The sequence below is a fragment of the Rhinolophus hipposideros genome, assembly GCF_964194185.1.
Source record: "Rhinolophus hipposideros genome assembly, chromosome: 18".
Classification (NCBI taxonomy): Eukaryota; Metazoa; Chordata; class Mammalia; order Chiroptera; family Rhinolophidae; genus Rhinolophus; species Rhinolophus hipposideros.
Genome location: NC_138064.1, coordinates 23,253,707 through 23,270,244, shown reverse-complemented (window position 1 = coordinate 23,270,244; position 16,538 = coordinate 23,253,707). Strand labels below are relative to the sequence as shown.

Sequence of the window (16,538 nt, the reverse complement as noted above, 5' to 3'; positions counted from 1 at the left end):
ATCACGACAATGCACCAGCTCACATGGCACTGTCTCTGAGGGAATTTTTAGCCAATAAACAAATAACTGTATTGAACACCCTCCCTACTCACCTAATCTGGCCCCTGATGACTTCTTTCTTTACTTGAAGATAAAGGAAATATTGAAAGGAAGGCATTTTGATGACATTCAGGGCAAGGGTAATAAGACAACAGTTCTGATGGCCATCCAGAAAAAGAGCTCCAAAATTGCTACGAAGGGTGGACTAGGCACTGGCATTGGTGCGTAGCTTCCCAAGGGGAGTACTTTAAAGGTGACCATAGAGATATGCAGCAATGAGATATGTAGCACTTTTTCTAGGGTGAGTTCGCGAATTTAATTTTCCAACCTCGTAAGTATATTCCAGATACAAATATTAATATACACACATATAACATGATATATTTATTAATATTTAACACTATAATTATCAATACTAGTTAATTATAATTATTCAAACAGTTATTTGTATTTACTGAAGTTCATATATATGTACATATACACACAAATATATATTCACATAATAGATGAAGGACATTTTTTCCTATTAAGGAACTCGGAGAATAATGGAAGAAACAAAATTAAGCAGCAAATATAAAACAGTGGTACAAGAAATTTCACCACCATTAATTGAAAGCTTTCAATAATAAATAATTTAATTTATGTCCCCCAACAGAGCTCAGGCTCTTAATTATTAACTGCCAATATGGATGTACAAATAAATACAGAGGCAAAGAAATGTGCATTTAACTCTACCTAGAAGATGAAAGAAAGACATTCCAGAGGAAGTGGCATTTGATTCACATCACAAAGAATATTTAGAAAAAGAGCATCACAGAGAGAGTATGTACAACTACAGAGAGTGAATAAATATTTGGTGGCTTAGGGAGCAAAAATCAGTGTACTTTAACTGGATTGGCTAATGGGATAAGAATATAAGCAAGGATTACATTCCTAAGGGCCTTGAAATCCACCCATGAACTTAAGGTGTTTGATTTTATCCTGTAGTCAATAGAAAGCCATTTAAAAATCCCAGTTGTTGATGTGTGTTCACATGTTGGGAGTGCCCTGATATGACCTGGGTTCTAAAACGATCATCACAGTTGTTGTATACAAATATATAGCAGAGAGAAGAGTTTGTAGGAATAGAAAACAAATAGAATTCTATTGTAACCATGTATGTTGACTAACAATCAATGATGGGGGCATAAATTAAGGTGAGGCAATAGAAATGAAAAGGATAAAAGCAATAAAGAGCAGTTTAGCCTCCTAAGAGGAAAACTAAAGTGAATAATGAATATTGTTAAGAGAGTGAAAAAGTGTGCTATTGACGATTATGTCAGAAAAACAGGCATATATTGGGACAGTCTGAAACAACAGAAACATCTCTAAGAGATGTAAAATCAATGATATCACATTCACAGTAGGAAAAAAGAAAGATTTACCAGGCTTTGAATCATGGATTTACTATCAACTAGCTGCAACAACATTAGGCAAGTTATTTAATCTCTGCATAGTTACAATTTAGCATAGGGAGTGACACATGGTCTAAGCTATATAGGTGTTTGCTCTTAATAGAAATAGGAAACACTATATGGAGAAAAGGGAATTTGAGTTGGGCCATGAAAAATATATAAAACAGCAATGTGTAGAAAATACAAAAAGGAGAGAAACTATATGATTACATACCAATTGTTTATGGGAAATGAAAAAAGTCTAGTATGAATTAATTGCAAAGAATGGAAAGTAACGGGATGTGTATCAGCCGATCTATTTGGAAGGCAGTGCATAAGAAACGTGAAATGCAAACAATTTATACTACTCAGCAAGCAATAGTACACCACCAAAAGGTTTCCAGTGGGACTAGCCTCTGAGAATAGACTGAATTACAGAGGAACAAATAAATGTGTGTAAAAGTAACACAGTAATTTGGTACAGGCAAGATTACAACTGAGTTCTGTGTTAACTAACCCACAGTCTTAGTGTTTTCACTGTACCAAATAGGTTCTTTATGAACCCTGTTGGCTTCCGCCATGTAGATTGAGGCACAAATGAATAAATATATTGTTTGAAGAGGAAATGTGATGGCTGAGCAATGGCCAAAACATAAGCTCTAAAGCCAGCTGTGTTACCTTATATTAACTGTAGAATCTCAATATTCTTAGCTTTAAAAGGGATGGTGTTTGTCACAGAGTTGGTGAATATAAAAATTCCAGTTTTCTAAAATTGTCTATAAAATTTCTGGAATGGTTTCCTGTTGCATGTATTTCTACATGTACTCTTAAAATAAAGTCCCATTAACTAAAGTTACTTGAATTTATATTCATTCTTTACAACCCGTAAAAGTTTAATTGGCCTTTAGTGAATCAAATTATTTTATGGGAATTAATTTTTTTTTTTTTTTTTGCTTGGCATGCACTGGATGCTTAACATATAGTGGCTATTTTATTATAAGATAATGATCAGAAATGACCCATCTATAGGGAAGCTTTATAATGTAGCGGATAAGAGAAAGGAATAGGAGCCTGACTACTTGTTACAAAGCCCGGCTTTGACATTTACTAATAATATGATCCAGGGCAACTTACTTAGTTTATTTATGTGGAGGAAATAGTATTACCTATTCCATCAAGTTGTTGTGAAGACTTAGTGAGATAATATTTGTTAATGCTTAAAATATTTCCTGAAAAATGAGTGTTGAAGAAGTATATGACATATAAAAGGAAATAAATAAACAGAAATGTCATCTTGTTAAATTTTCCTTGAGACATATCAGAGCAATAACTACTATCACTAACTGAGAATTCCTGGCCTGGAATGATTGTAATGGTTTAATCTGCTACACTTCTTTTTTTTAAATATGTTTCAAACTCAACTGGTTTTCCTTCATCCAGAATATTGTATCTCATTATTCCAGTCTTTAGTCCTTTTTTATCCTTGTTATTACATACAACACTAAGAATGCAATAGACATTCAATGAATGTCTGTAAGATAAAATAATTGAAATATTTTAAAAGGTGTAGTGAAATTGGAAAATGTCATAATTTTGTACATTGATTAGTTACTGAATTTTAAAAAGAGAGATTATAGTAAAAAAAAACCTGAGCAATGTACTTTCTGATCAGAATCCCAAATTATTATATTTAAGGATACGTTTTTTTCTAAAGTAAATTTGTGCATTAATTATTTCTTAAAGTCTGAAATCCAACTGTATTTATTCACATTAATAATTTGTACTAAAATATGGATTACATTAAAATTATGTCATAAAATACACATAAATAATCATAAATGATGGCTAGGAATGATTAGTAACTGACATACAATAAAACAGGTACTTAGATTGCAGAAATACCTAATGATAACAATAATAGTACTGAAAACATCTTCTTTTAGAATTTTCTATATGCCAAGCATTCTAATCAATAAATTGGAACATGAATTTTTATTTAGTCCTCACAACAAAGCTATGAATTTTTATTATCCTTTTTTTACTTATGAAGAAACAAAGGCAGAGATTTTGATTGCTGCCTGTTGCTGACAAGATAATTTAGAGTTCAAATCTTACCAAATGAAATTGGCTTTGTAATAAGCCTTGCCCTATGGGTAAAGACCATCAATGATAAGGAAGATGCCCCAAGACTAAAGACAGTAATAAATGATACATCTCCTAACAAAGTGTAAATCAAAGCCTCCAAAAACAAAGGATGTTTAGTCAGTTATTTCACTGCCTCTTATAGTAAAAGTAAGGAATGGTCACAGGACTACAACAGAATCTAGAGTCTCTACAATAAACTGCCATAAACATTGGTTAATAATAACAAAAATGTTTTAAAAATTTACTAGACATATACAGAAGAAAAATGTGGTCCAAATCAAGCAAAAAGATGTCAACTGAGTTAGACCCGCACATAACTTAAATGTTAGAATTAGCAGACAAGAATTTTAAAATAATTATTATCATTAAGACTTAGATCAAAAGATAGTCACAATGAGTGACAAACAGTCAATCACAACAAAGAAATGAAAACTATTCATAAATAAGGAAATGACAATTCTAGAACTTAAAGTCTAACATCTTATGCTAGAAATCCAATGAATAAGTTCACTAGCAGATTAGTGAGAGCTGCTGAAAGGGTAAATGAACTTGAAAACAAATTAATAGAAATTATACCATCTAAATATGAAAGTTAAATTTAAAAAAATACAGAGCATTCGTGATCTGTAAGGCAATATTAAGTAGTCTAATAAACATGCATTTGGAGTTCCAAGAGAGGAGATAAAGAATGATATAAAAATAATGATTAAGAAAATGCTTTCCAGGTTTTATTTTTTTCCCAAATTTAATTTAAAATATACTCTCTGTGAACTCTATTCAATAAGGTAAGAAAAAGAAATACATGATATAAAAGCAGAGAAGAAAGAAATAGAACTGTCTAAATCAAAGGCTACAAAATTGTGCACAAGAAACGTTTTAGAGAATTTTAATAACAAATTATTTTACAAATTATACAAGCTATCCTTCCTATAAAGCTATAGTAATCAGTAAAGTGGTGGATTTATATAAGAGGAAACAAAAAAATCAGTGTAGGAGAATAGTAGTCTAAAATTAGATCCAACCATATATGGTAAATTTCTTTTCTACAAAAGCATCAAGGTAATCCAATGGATAAGAGAAAGTCTGCACTATAAACAGTGCTGGAGTGAGTGGGTATGTGCAAAGAAATAATGAATCTTGACCTCTACCAAATACCACATACATAAGTTTAATCAAGCATGTCACAGTCTCTAAGGTAAAGTTAAAACTCAGCTTCCAAAAGAATTATTTCGGATAATTTCTTTCAGAGTTTCTGATAGTCAAAGATGTCTTAGAGAAAACACAAAAAACAAAGCAAAACCAGCCATAAAGAAAAAAAAAAAAAGATAAGTAAAACTTCAATTTTTTTTCATCAAAAGTCACCAGGCAGAAAATGAAAAGGCATGTTACAAACTGGAGGGATATATTTAAAATACACACATCTGATAAACATTATATCCAGAATCTCTAAAAAATTCCAACAAATCGGTTAGGCAAACAACCCAGTAAAAACATAGATGAGAGCTTCAACTGACAGTTCATTAAAGCAAATATCTTAGTATCCAATAACTACATAAAATGCTTCTAAACAACATTAATTATTAGGGAACTACTACTACAAAAAGATAGCTCTTTACCCACATCAAAATGAGTAAAACTGATGTTAATATTCCATTCGAAGCCTTATCTCCCAGTCATCCCAAATATCCTTCCACAGAAAAAACATTTGGCTACCCTGTGAACTTCTAGAAGCAATTTTACGCATATATGAGCATATAGTTGTTTTTCCTTTTTAAATATAAATATTAGCATACATTGTATCCTGTTATGTACCTTTACTTATTTGGAGATCTATCTAAGTTAGTACTTAATGAGATTGCTTGTTATGTTTATAACTTCGTAACATTCCATTTAGGGGCTTTAGTTTAACACTATCAAAATTATTGAATCATAAATTGCAAATCTTCAACACCAAAGAATTATTTCACTCTTGCATTCTGTTGCCCAAGCATCATCTGATAGGTACACAAACAATGATAATAAATTTAAGATAAATCAAAGATAATAGATAATGTTACTATTACTACTGTACTGTGTAAATCAGCTAAAACTCATCTATCATCTAATATCTCAAAAATAATTGTAACATTCCACAGTTATTAAATTTAAAATGTGCATTAAATAAAAAACTTTCCAATTGTCTTCAGTATACTCACAAGAAAAGAGTATAACTATGTGCTGCAGACATTTCCGATGAAGAAACAATATACAAAAATGTAATCATAAAAATTAAGCAACATAGCATAGTTTCAAGCAGAATCTTTTGTAACTTCCTAAAAAGAGGAAGGGAGCAGATGCTGTTGTTTTTTCATCAAAGTAACTCAAAAGTAAGCAAAAAAATTTCATTACAAACTCCAGTTTATTTTGTGACCTATTTTCTCTTATATACAACTTTTCATTCTGTTAAAAAAAACATGCTGATAGTTTTTTTGTTCTTTATTCCTCTTCTCTTAACTTGATAGATTGAAGGGTGTGAACTCTTCTTCACTTTTATAACATCAGTACCTCCTTAAGGCCAGATTCCCCTCAGAGTGAGAACTGGTTTTATGGTGGTCAGCAGAAGTGAAACAACTGTATGATGGATAACATAAGAGAAAAGTTCTAATACATTGCTTTGAGTTGGAATGAAGCTCCCTGGAAGGTGTGAGCTTAAAAGAAAAGTCTCACCATTGCCTTTCCTCCATTCTCCCTTTATTTCTTGAGATGGAACTCAAACCCTGGCTCATGAATGTCCCAGTGACACAGGAAAAGGCAGAAGTTACTTATACACCGTTGTTCTTTATGCAGACTAATACCTGACCCAACACATGGCATGACCTGAAGCAGAGCTGCTATAAAAATGTAATTCTCCTTTAACCCTTCCATGTAAATCATCAGAAAGCTTCCCTCCACTGATTTAAACAAATTTGGTCTTTGACCTCTAGAGTCAGAATTGGCCTCAACAACTCTTTCAGATGGTTGTAGTATTGACTGTTTGATGTATGTCAACAACCATGAAATGCAATGCTATTTCGTAACAGGTCTTCAAATAACGCCACATAGGCCCAAAGTCATGGTAACAGCTTCTTTTTTCCAAGTAAGTCAGTAGCATGAAATACTGCAGATTAATGAAACAATGCACTTTGCTGCATCAAGCTTTGGTATCTAGTGCAGCTGTGATCTGCGGTATTGTTCAACCAGTTGCAACACCTGTCAGCGTGCTTCCTATAGAACTTCAAAAGGCTTCCAATAAATACCAAATGCTTGACAGAGTTCTCATGTGTATAAGTAAGAATTTTTCTGGGTCTGTGATTTTTTGGTACTTAACAACCAGATCAGTACAATAGTTCATAAACCAATCAGTTGCTTAATGATCTTTCTGTAAACATTCAAGTCTGACCATTTGAGATACAACAGAAGACCCAAGAAATTATATTTGTTCTCTTTTCTGGGGAGGAAAAGAAACCTAACAATATATTGAACACATTTTAAATAAAAATCCAAAATTGAAGCAAGATTTCCAATTAAAAATATTTTTTTAATTTCTTTAAGCATTAAACTTTTTTCAAGGAGTTTTCAAGAACTTCACTTATATGATGTATAAATATTTTATCTATTTATATACATAATTAAATATTTATCACTATATAATAATAAAGTATAAATTACATTATAAAATAAATTATTATTATAAATAATATTTGTATCATATATAAATATTACATATATTTATAAACATAAAATTTATAAATATAAATTTATATCTTTATATTTAAATTAATTTCAATATCTTTTGGCAAACAATGCTTAATAAACTGTAATACAGGAAGATATTGTATTGAATAAAGTATTAAAATGTTTTGGTACTTAATAGTTCAAAAAATGGTTTTATTTAATTGAGACCAACTGGCCTCATTGCTTCTTATAAACTTTGCAATATATATTCAGTAAAAAGGAATAAAAATGAACAGATGTTTCTCCTTAAAGAAGGCAGACAAAGATTTTCTTACACAATAAATCAGCTGCTAGTGGATTTCCAGGACATTGCTTCAGGCTAACTATTTAGGTATAAAACTTAAAAAAAAAAGGAAAAAAAATATTTACCTCTGTGTGGATCCAAAATTGGTAGAGAAGATTGAACTGAAGATGAACAGCATATACTGAAGGTGGTATGAAGAGGGCCAGGGGAGAATAGAATATCTGAAAGACCAAAAGATTTTTAGAATTGCACATATGATTTCTCAACATAACATATACTATTACTAATGATTCAATATATGAGTATATACTTTAGCAGATACACCTTATTCGTTAGGAAATTTATCTTATTTCTTATTTGACTTTGCAACATTAATTTCCACATAGTAATAACGTCGCAAACATATTGAAGCTGTCTCCTGGACTTCTATTTATTTAATGTTGTCTAGTTAAAATATCATAGGTGAGGTGTTACTTCTTTAATCTTGTAAAGGTTGGATGTGTTTCCTATACTTAAAGAGATTTTCTACACACACACAAATACTTACTTTCTTTAAGCATAAGAAATGTAGGATCATGTGCCTTTATACTTCAACAGCTCCCAAACTCTATTATAACGTGACATTCTTTGTAATAAAATTATAATAAAAGAAAATGATTTCAAATCAGGAGAGAATACATTATGCCTTTTAAATTTGTTTCTATGTAGTTTATTGAAGGCAAACTATCTCCTCCATTTTTTTCAAAATTAGCAAGAAAGGGGCTATGATATGGTGCCATAGCGGAAACAAATTTTAAAGGTCGATATTTCCTAACAGACGGAAATGTCTCTGCCTTAAAAAAAACAACTTATGCTAAAACTGCAGAACTGGTTAGAATCAACTAATAAGCACGGTCTGCTGTGTTCTCCTAATGACTTTGATCCCCCAGAGTGGTTTCATGTTTTAAGAAAACATCTTATTAAATGAAAAGCTAAACAACCAAATAGGAATAAAAAGAATCTGACTTTCACTTCATATTTTGTGTTTTGGTAAAGTTAACCTTTCCAAAATTCTATTTTAAAAACATTCTTCTGAATATCACAATTTTGTTTCTAAATTATTTTAAAGGTTTTGTTCTCAATTAGGTCAAATATTATTCCAACAATGTTTAGTAATGATTATGCATTAGAAATGGGACATTTACATAAACTCTTTTAGTTTTTGTTTCTAACCTTAAACCATGAAAAATCTCAACTGTCATAACAAACAGGATTAGTTTCATTATTTGTAAATGTAAATATTAAGCAATGAATTAGATTAGTGAGCAACAAAATAATACTGGGCTTTTATTCAAGATATCTACTTTTAAGCCATGATACTCTCTCCACAATATTCGTAAAGTGCTTACAATTCTCTAGGCATCAAAGGAATTGTGAAGGGGACAGCCATTTGAAATCTAGTCAACTTTCTGATACCAAAAGATCTATGATACTGTAATCCGATTTTTTTGTAATTTATTAAAATAACTGTCTCACAATATAGGTTAATGAAATTATTTAAAACACATATATGACCTATGATATAAGTACTTTGAGTTATTTTGGAATCTGTGAGATGTGAATAAAAATGTAAAACAACTAATCTTGGATGCTTAATAGTTCTATGTAGAAAGACAGTGTGTACCAGATGAATATTCATAGTTCATTATAATTCCCCAAAGTGAGAAGAAATAGTCCTTTGACAGAATAACAGCTATTATGGAAGAAGGGATTGGTTCTATGGTCAAATCTATTGTGAAGTGGTGAGTTAAACAAGTGAAGTTTCTTTACCACAGGATTTCTCAGAGACTTTACTGTGTTAATATGAACCACAAGCCTATTATCCCATAGAATACTTTCTTCATGAGTTTCCCATAGGATTAGATTTCCTAAAAACACATTTGATGAAACAGTACAAATCAGTAAATATAATGATGAACTGACAATTAGACAAATGAACTCAGCAGGAATTCCAGATAATTACATTTCCAATAAGAAATACATAGGTCAGGGAGTAAGTCACATGAATCACATGAAAGTTAATTTCTTGTGATTAACATAGTACTATGAAAAGAATCTAGTGATAATCAAGCTTCTAATTTCTGAGGCTGAAAGCAGCTTAGTAAATGTCATGTGGGTCTGAGAATTATCACTTTTCTTCTCTACCTCTAAATCTTTGCATTCCAAAACCCTTGACAGTCTGTAAACCAGTTTAAATGCCACTTCCATCGTTATGCCTCAAATGGTACTAATTTGACAAAAGAAATTTTTCCTTCCTCAAACTTAAACTCTCTGTACCTGGATTAGGGGACATTAGCAAAAATATCCACTTCTGCTATGTATCCGAACCCATGTCATTCTCACTCCAAGGCTCTTTAGTCTTAAATCCCACTGTCTACCCTGGATTATTTTATTATCTTTTGATAGAAGTAATATATAATAGGGTCATAAAGGAGAGAAACAACCCATACATCTGTGGGTGAGAGGAGAGAATGAGGATAAGCCTAAAGGTGAATTTAGGCTAATGAATAAAAGATCAGAAGGTTTCATTCTGTTCATCAAGGAAATGGGGCAGGCAGGAGTTGTGTAAGGGAGCATGACAAAGCAAGAAACAGCATGGCATTTAGGGGGACATATAAATAGTTCAGCATTGCTGAAGATGTTGGAAGATGTGGTAAGAGCTTGACTTGGACCATGGGATTCAGGGATAGATCTCAGGGAGTCCATGAAACCCCTTCATATCACTACAGCAAAGTCTGAGCTTGTGTGTAATGGGGGAATTCACAATTATTTGAAGAAACAATCTATAGCTTTCATCAGGGAGTGTGTGGTGTGTGTGAGTCTGGAACTCACCACAGGCAAAGAAAAATGAAACAAAAGATAATTTAGACATCAGTCAAAACAGGGAGGAAAGCCTTTTAATGTCATTCTAAGGAGACTGGATTTATCCTAGGCTATGAGGGAAGAGTTACTGGTGTTTTTTTTTTTTTTTTTTTTTTTTTCTTTCAGCTTGTAAGAAATATAAAAATGAGTTTGAAATTTATTTTAATAGCCCAGTGAAAAACCCTTCATATTTAACCACAGCAGTAGCCATGGGGATGCAGAGGCAGAATACATACAAGAGATCTAAGGATTTGGTAATAATTTAAACAGAAGATTAGAAAAGCTGAAGAGTATCAAAAGATACCCAGATTTCTGGCTTGTTTGTTGAGTAATGCTGTTCGTCAAGTTAATGGAAAGGGAGAAGACTAGGTTGGAAGTTCAACTTAAGGAATATTGTGTTAGAGTTCTTGAAATGTATCCCAAAGAAGCTATTGAATAAGCAAATATGTGGTGCAAATATCAATTGAACTGAAAAATGATATTGGATTTGCAGGTGTGGATCAGTACGTCTGTTATCCACACCTCAGTAAATTTAAGAATCACTCAAAGGAAGCAATGGAGTAGAGGTAGGGTTTATTTACTTTTTTCTCTCCCTGAGAACAAGAAAAGAGAAAGCTTGGGGTGTTACCCGAATAAAATATGTGGATGAGCAAGGAGATTTTATGTGTTTATTTGTTGTTTAATGTGAGAGATATATTTATAGTGTACTGAGAAGGAGCCAGATGGCAGGAAGAGGGACAAACACCAAGAGTAGCTGATTGAACAAGTACCAAGAAAGGAACTAAGATAGGAGCAATATCACCAACTGAAGGACGACTTGCTCAAAAGAGGTGTTCAAGTGATCGTTTTCTGTAAAACAAGAGGTAAGAAAACGTGTAAACTTGTGAATTCACAAATCTTGATGAAGATATTTGAACAGAAAGTAGGGAGAGGGAAAACCAGAAAAGTTCACATATCTCTGTGACATTTTAACTATGTTCACTGTCTGACAGAAAGGGTCAGCAGTGGAGAAGAGATCTTGAGGAGATAGGAATTTTGAAAAGGCTTCTGCCAGGAAAGGAGAAACCTCATGTTTACAGCTTGGTAAGCAGCATTGACAGCTGAGCCATATCTGGAAGCCATATATGGAGGGGCATCCAATTGCCCAGCGGGTGCTAGAGGGCACTCAGGCACTCCACAATTTGGGGGTGGGAGTGAAGTAGGTGGGTGACTGGATTCAAACACGGCATGTGGATTTCAGTGCAGATGTGACAGAAGGAGGTGAGCTGCGCTTTCCAGAGTCATGGAAAATAAGCACCTTAGGTTGAATGAATTAGCAAGTAAAGCCATGAGGCATGACAAAAGGAGAAAAAGCAGAGATTCAGAAGGAAGAGCTGTCCTTGAGTAAAGCTGCGAAGCAAAATGGTTGAAGTCAAGTGTATAATTACTTTGAAAGAAATGAAAAAAATCTTCCGAGCTCCAGGACTCAGGTCCACTTTATTTTAATAAAGTAGTTTAACTTTACTATTCTCTGAACTCCTCTGAGTCTCACTTATTTTTATAATATGATTTCAGAGAAATTATTTTTTCCTTTGGAATTCAGAAACTAAAGATTGAATAATCAAGTACACTGTCCCACATTCCCTAAGTCTATGTTTAGTAATAACACAGAACCAAACCTTTTGGTTGCAGATAGAGTACTGATCTCTGTCCTTAAAACACATCTCCTTAAATTCTAGGCTTCCCATAAGTGCTTTTGCATCTATTTAGAAAGTCCTTATCTTTAAGTAATCTAGGCCTATCTTTCTGTTCCCATTTCTATGCTTGTATCCATTTCCTCTTTTCCCCATTCTACCTTCTCATGCATCCTATGTTCTTGGCATACTCATACTGCTATGGTTTGAATTGCATCCCCAAAAAAGATGTATGAGGCCCTAGGTTCCCAGTACCTCAGAATGTGACCTTATTTGGAAATAGCATCTTTGTGGAGGTAATCAAGTTGAAATGAGGTAATTAAGGTATAGAATTGGGTTCTATACCCAATTCTATGACTGGGTTCCGTATAGAAAGGGGAAATTTGGACTTAGAGACAGACATGTAAATCGGAAGACAGCCATGCGACCATGAAGGCAGAGATGGGATGCTGAATCTATAAGCCAAGGAACACAAAAATAGCCAGAAAAACACCAAAAGGAGGGAGGCATGAAACTCATTCTTTCTCACAGCCTTCAGAAGGAACCAACACAATTGACAACTTAATCTCAGATTTCTAGACTCCAGAACTGTGAGACAATAAATTTCTGTTGTTCTAAGCCAATCAATTTTTGGTCCTTCATTATGGCAGTCCCAGCAAACTAATGCACATACCATATATTATTTTCCATTCCCCAAATTTATTATATATTTTATTCACAATTTTGTGTATTCACATTCTCCTTCTACATAATGTTCCATTTACCTCATCTCTGGCAAAATTGTACTCTTCTTACAACTTGGGCTCAAGCACCATTTCTTCTGTAATGCTACCCTTGACCCACCATGCTAATAAGAGTAATCACTTCTCTCTAAAATGTTAACAACTTGTATTACAATGGCTGCTAACTTTCTGGAATCCCTCCAAGGAAAGTGATCACCTTAAGAACAGAAGCTCATGTCTTACTTCTTCTTACATCCCCAACCTCTGCCTCCATGACAGACTCTACCATCTCAAAACAAGAACATTAACATGTAAAAGTAGTTGAATATTTTAGCCATTTAGTTGTACATTGTGTCACAGTGACAATAAGATAATGCTGTTTTATGTAGCGCTCTTTACTATGATTATCCTTATTTACCATTCATTATTAGGCTATAAATGACAATCAGATTTTAATGTAAAGAAAAACATTGAAAATCAGAATAATTTTACTTTTACCAAATTTCAAAACTACTTGGTAAGCTTACAGAATAATTCCATCTTCCTGATGCACCTAGAATCAAGGCTCTGAAACTGGTCAAGACATAAATCAGCAGAGGGCTTCATTTATTTAATATATGGACAAGAATTGTGTCTTATAAGCTGTCCTTGAATGGTGGTTGAAGGTGGTGAAGGGATGGATGCCTTAGAGTTCTGAGGCAAGGTCCTCAGAGAAGTTTTGTTTCTCTACTCCATAGGGGGGCTCAGGACATGCTTTCCTTCTGTGACATAAGAGTTATGAGAATTTTATTCCCAGTGCATTTGGTTGCATTACATCAAAGTTGTTAGTTTCTTGTGTCTTTATTTGTTCACATTTGTCTTTATATAACTCTAACTCCCACATATTGAAAAATAGTCTTTGCTTCTGGAGTTTGGCAGGGAGTATGATGTAATAAAATGATCTGAGATTTCACTAAAGGTTCCTCTACAGTCTTATATGTATAAAAACAACATTACATATGTGAATCATACTTGATTTATTGATATAGTTCAAAGAATTTCCACTCTCATTATTTAAGTCAGTCTTCAAAATAACAATATGTAAAGGCAGAGCAAACATTAATTGCCCCATTTAATGTACAAAATCACTGGGATTGAAACACCGATTGGTTCAGAGAGGCAAAGGCAGTTAATAACTCAGGCTGAGACCCAGACTTCAGTATTCCTAGTGAATCGCTCTCAAATGTTTCTAAATCTAATTAATATATTGTAAAATAATCATGCTCAAAAATAAGATCATCCTATATTTACATATTCTCTAATTTATAATAATGCAGGTTTTAATAAAAGTTCCCATTCATTGCTGATATAACTATATTTCTTTCCTCTGATAGTGATTAAAATTCACTTATGTTTAGATTGCTAATATACCATAAACATACTTTACTATGTTCATTGAAATTCCAATCTAGAAAACAAAATGATTTTAATGATTGAGAGACACCGCAGAGCTAAAAAAATAAAAAAATTACTTAATCCAGCTATTTCAACTAAATGTATTTATCATTAATTTCCTATGCTTTTAGGAGAAATACTTAGCGTATTGAAGGTTACTATTTCCTACTCAATAGCCTCATATATGACAAATATGTTAAAAATATATGCATTCCTAAAAGTAAATAACTCATGTATGCTCTAATTTGGGGGGGATCTATTAAATCAAAAATATTTAAATGAATGACAGATTTAAATTATTTTACAAATGGTGCCATTATCAGTTTCATATTGGCCTTACCCTAGTTAACATAGCAAATATTTCTTTTGAAAATTTATTTTGAAAACTATAAAACTTTTTTATTTTATTCACTCTGTGATGTACATTTATTAAACATTGACTGCATCAGACGTTTTATATATACTAAGTATATAGCAGTGAAAAATAGACTCATGTAATCTTTACACGCTGGCAGAAGAGGCAATAGCAAATTTGTAAGGACTATACTAGAGATATGCAAGTGTTTTGTGGAACGAACAAACAAACAAAAACAACCACCTGAGAAAAGTTCAGAAGGCATCTATAAGAGAGGAATAGATTTAATTTTGAAGAATATAACAATCAAATAAACGGGGACATAATTTTCCGGACAGAGATAACAGCATGTACGATGAAGCATTAAGACATCGTGATACAGTAAATTTAGAGAACTGAGAATTAATTGTTACATTGGAGACGGGGTGACAATGGAGAGTGTGGAAGATGAGATTGGAGAGAGGTGGGGCCAGGTTTTGACTAGCTCTGCATATAATAAGGCTTCTATGAGATTTCTTTCTCAAAGTTACAGAGGAATTTAGCTTATTCAGAGCTGGCATTCTAGAAAGGTCACCATGGGTGAAGGATTGAAGGATTAAGAATGGAAAAATAAAAAATTACTTTAGGACAACAGCTAATTTAAAATAGCATTGGCTGAATCATTCTTCTTTATGATACTCTAGGGGTCCCAGGAATCAATGTCTGTTGTTAATGGGTGAATTCTAAGTTTATTTTTTCTAAAGTTGTTATATCATGTACAGTGGCTCCAAGTATGAAAATATAGGTTTGCAGATGTAATTGTGTTTTTAAATAAACCACATATTTTATGATGCTTTAGTATTTAAAGAAAAGATGCAAAAATTGTGCAGAGATTTGCCACATACCCTCCACCTGGCTCCTCTACTGCTAACGTATTATATGTTGCATTGCAAAAATTGGTTACATTGCTATTAACTAAATGCCACTAAACTCCACACCTTATTTATATTTCACTAGTTGTTGTTGTGTTTTCTCTTTCTTTTTTTTTTATTTCTGTTTTGGGATCTCATTACATTGAGTCTTTGTATCTTATAGTCACCTCTGATCTCTGATAGTTTCTCAGAAGATCCTTGTGTTTCATGACCCTTTTATTTTCGAGGAGTACTGGTTAGGTATTTTGCAGAACGTCCCTCAATTTGGGTTGGACACGTGTCTTTTCTCAAGGTTAGACTGGGGTTAGGGTTTTGGTGACAAAGACCACAGGGGTGAAAGGACATTCTTATCACATCTGATCAAAGGGTACATGCTACAAACAAGACATCATCAAGGATATTAACTTTGATCTGAGATTGCGTTTGTCAAGTTTCTCCACTCTGAAGTTACCTTACCACCCCAATCCCACCCTCCTTTGTCCCTTTTCCATGCTCTTAGTAAAGGACTTACCAAGTACAGGCCGCTCAAAGGGCAGGGGTTAGGGAGGCATTAAGCTCCATCCTTAGAGGGAAACAGCATCTACATTTATTATTTGTAATACTTTAAGGGAATTTGTCTCCCACATATGTGTCCCCACTTATTTATTTATTCAGTAATGTATCTATGTTACTATGGACTGATCTCAAAGACATTTATGTTATACTTTCATTTATAACTCCACAGTATGTTATGCATTTTGTTTTTCAAATTGTTCCAGATTTTGGCCATTGGGAGCTCTCTCAAGTTGGCTCCTGTATTCCTCTGATATATCCCATTCTTTTATTTTTCAAGCACTTCTGTAGCTATGTTTTCAATATAAAACTGCAGCATTCAGGTATTTTATTATAAAGTTGGCGGAAAACAAAATGTTCATCCCTACACTGTTAT

At 33.0% G+C, this 16,538-nt stretch overlaps 1 protein-coding gene across 1 annotated transcript in view; it reads right to left on the bottom strand.

The window, feature by feature from the left end:
* AGMO (alkylglycerol monooxygenase) overlaps positions 1–16,538 on the bottom strand; it is a 310,424-nt gene that overhangs the window by 180,162 nt on the left and 113,724 nt on the right. Inside the window, exon 5 of the mRNA XM_081079360.1 lies at positions 7,740–7,835. Within this exon, the coding sequence (XP_080935486.1) occupies positions 7,740–7,835 (96 nt within the window). The remainder of the gene's footprint in view (positions 1–7,739; positions 7,836–16,538) is intronic.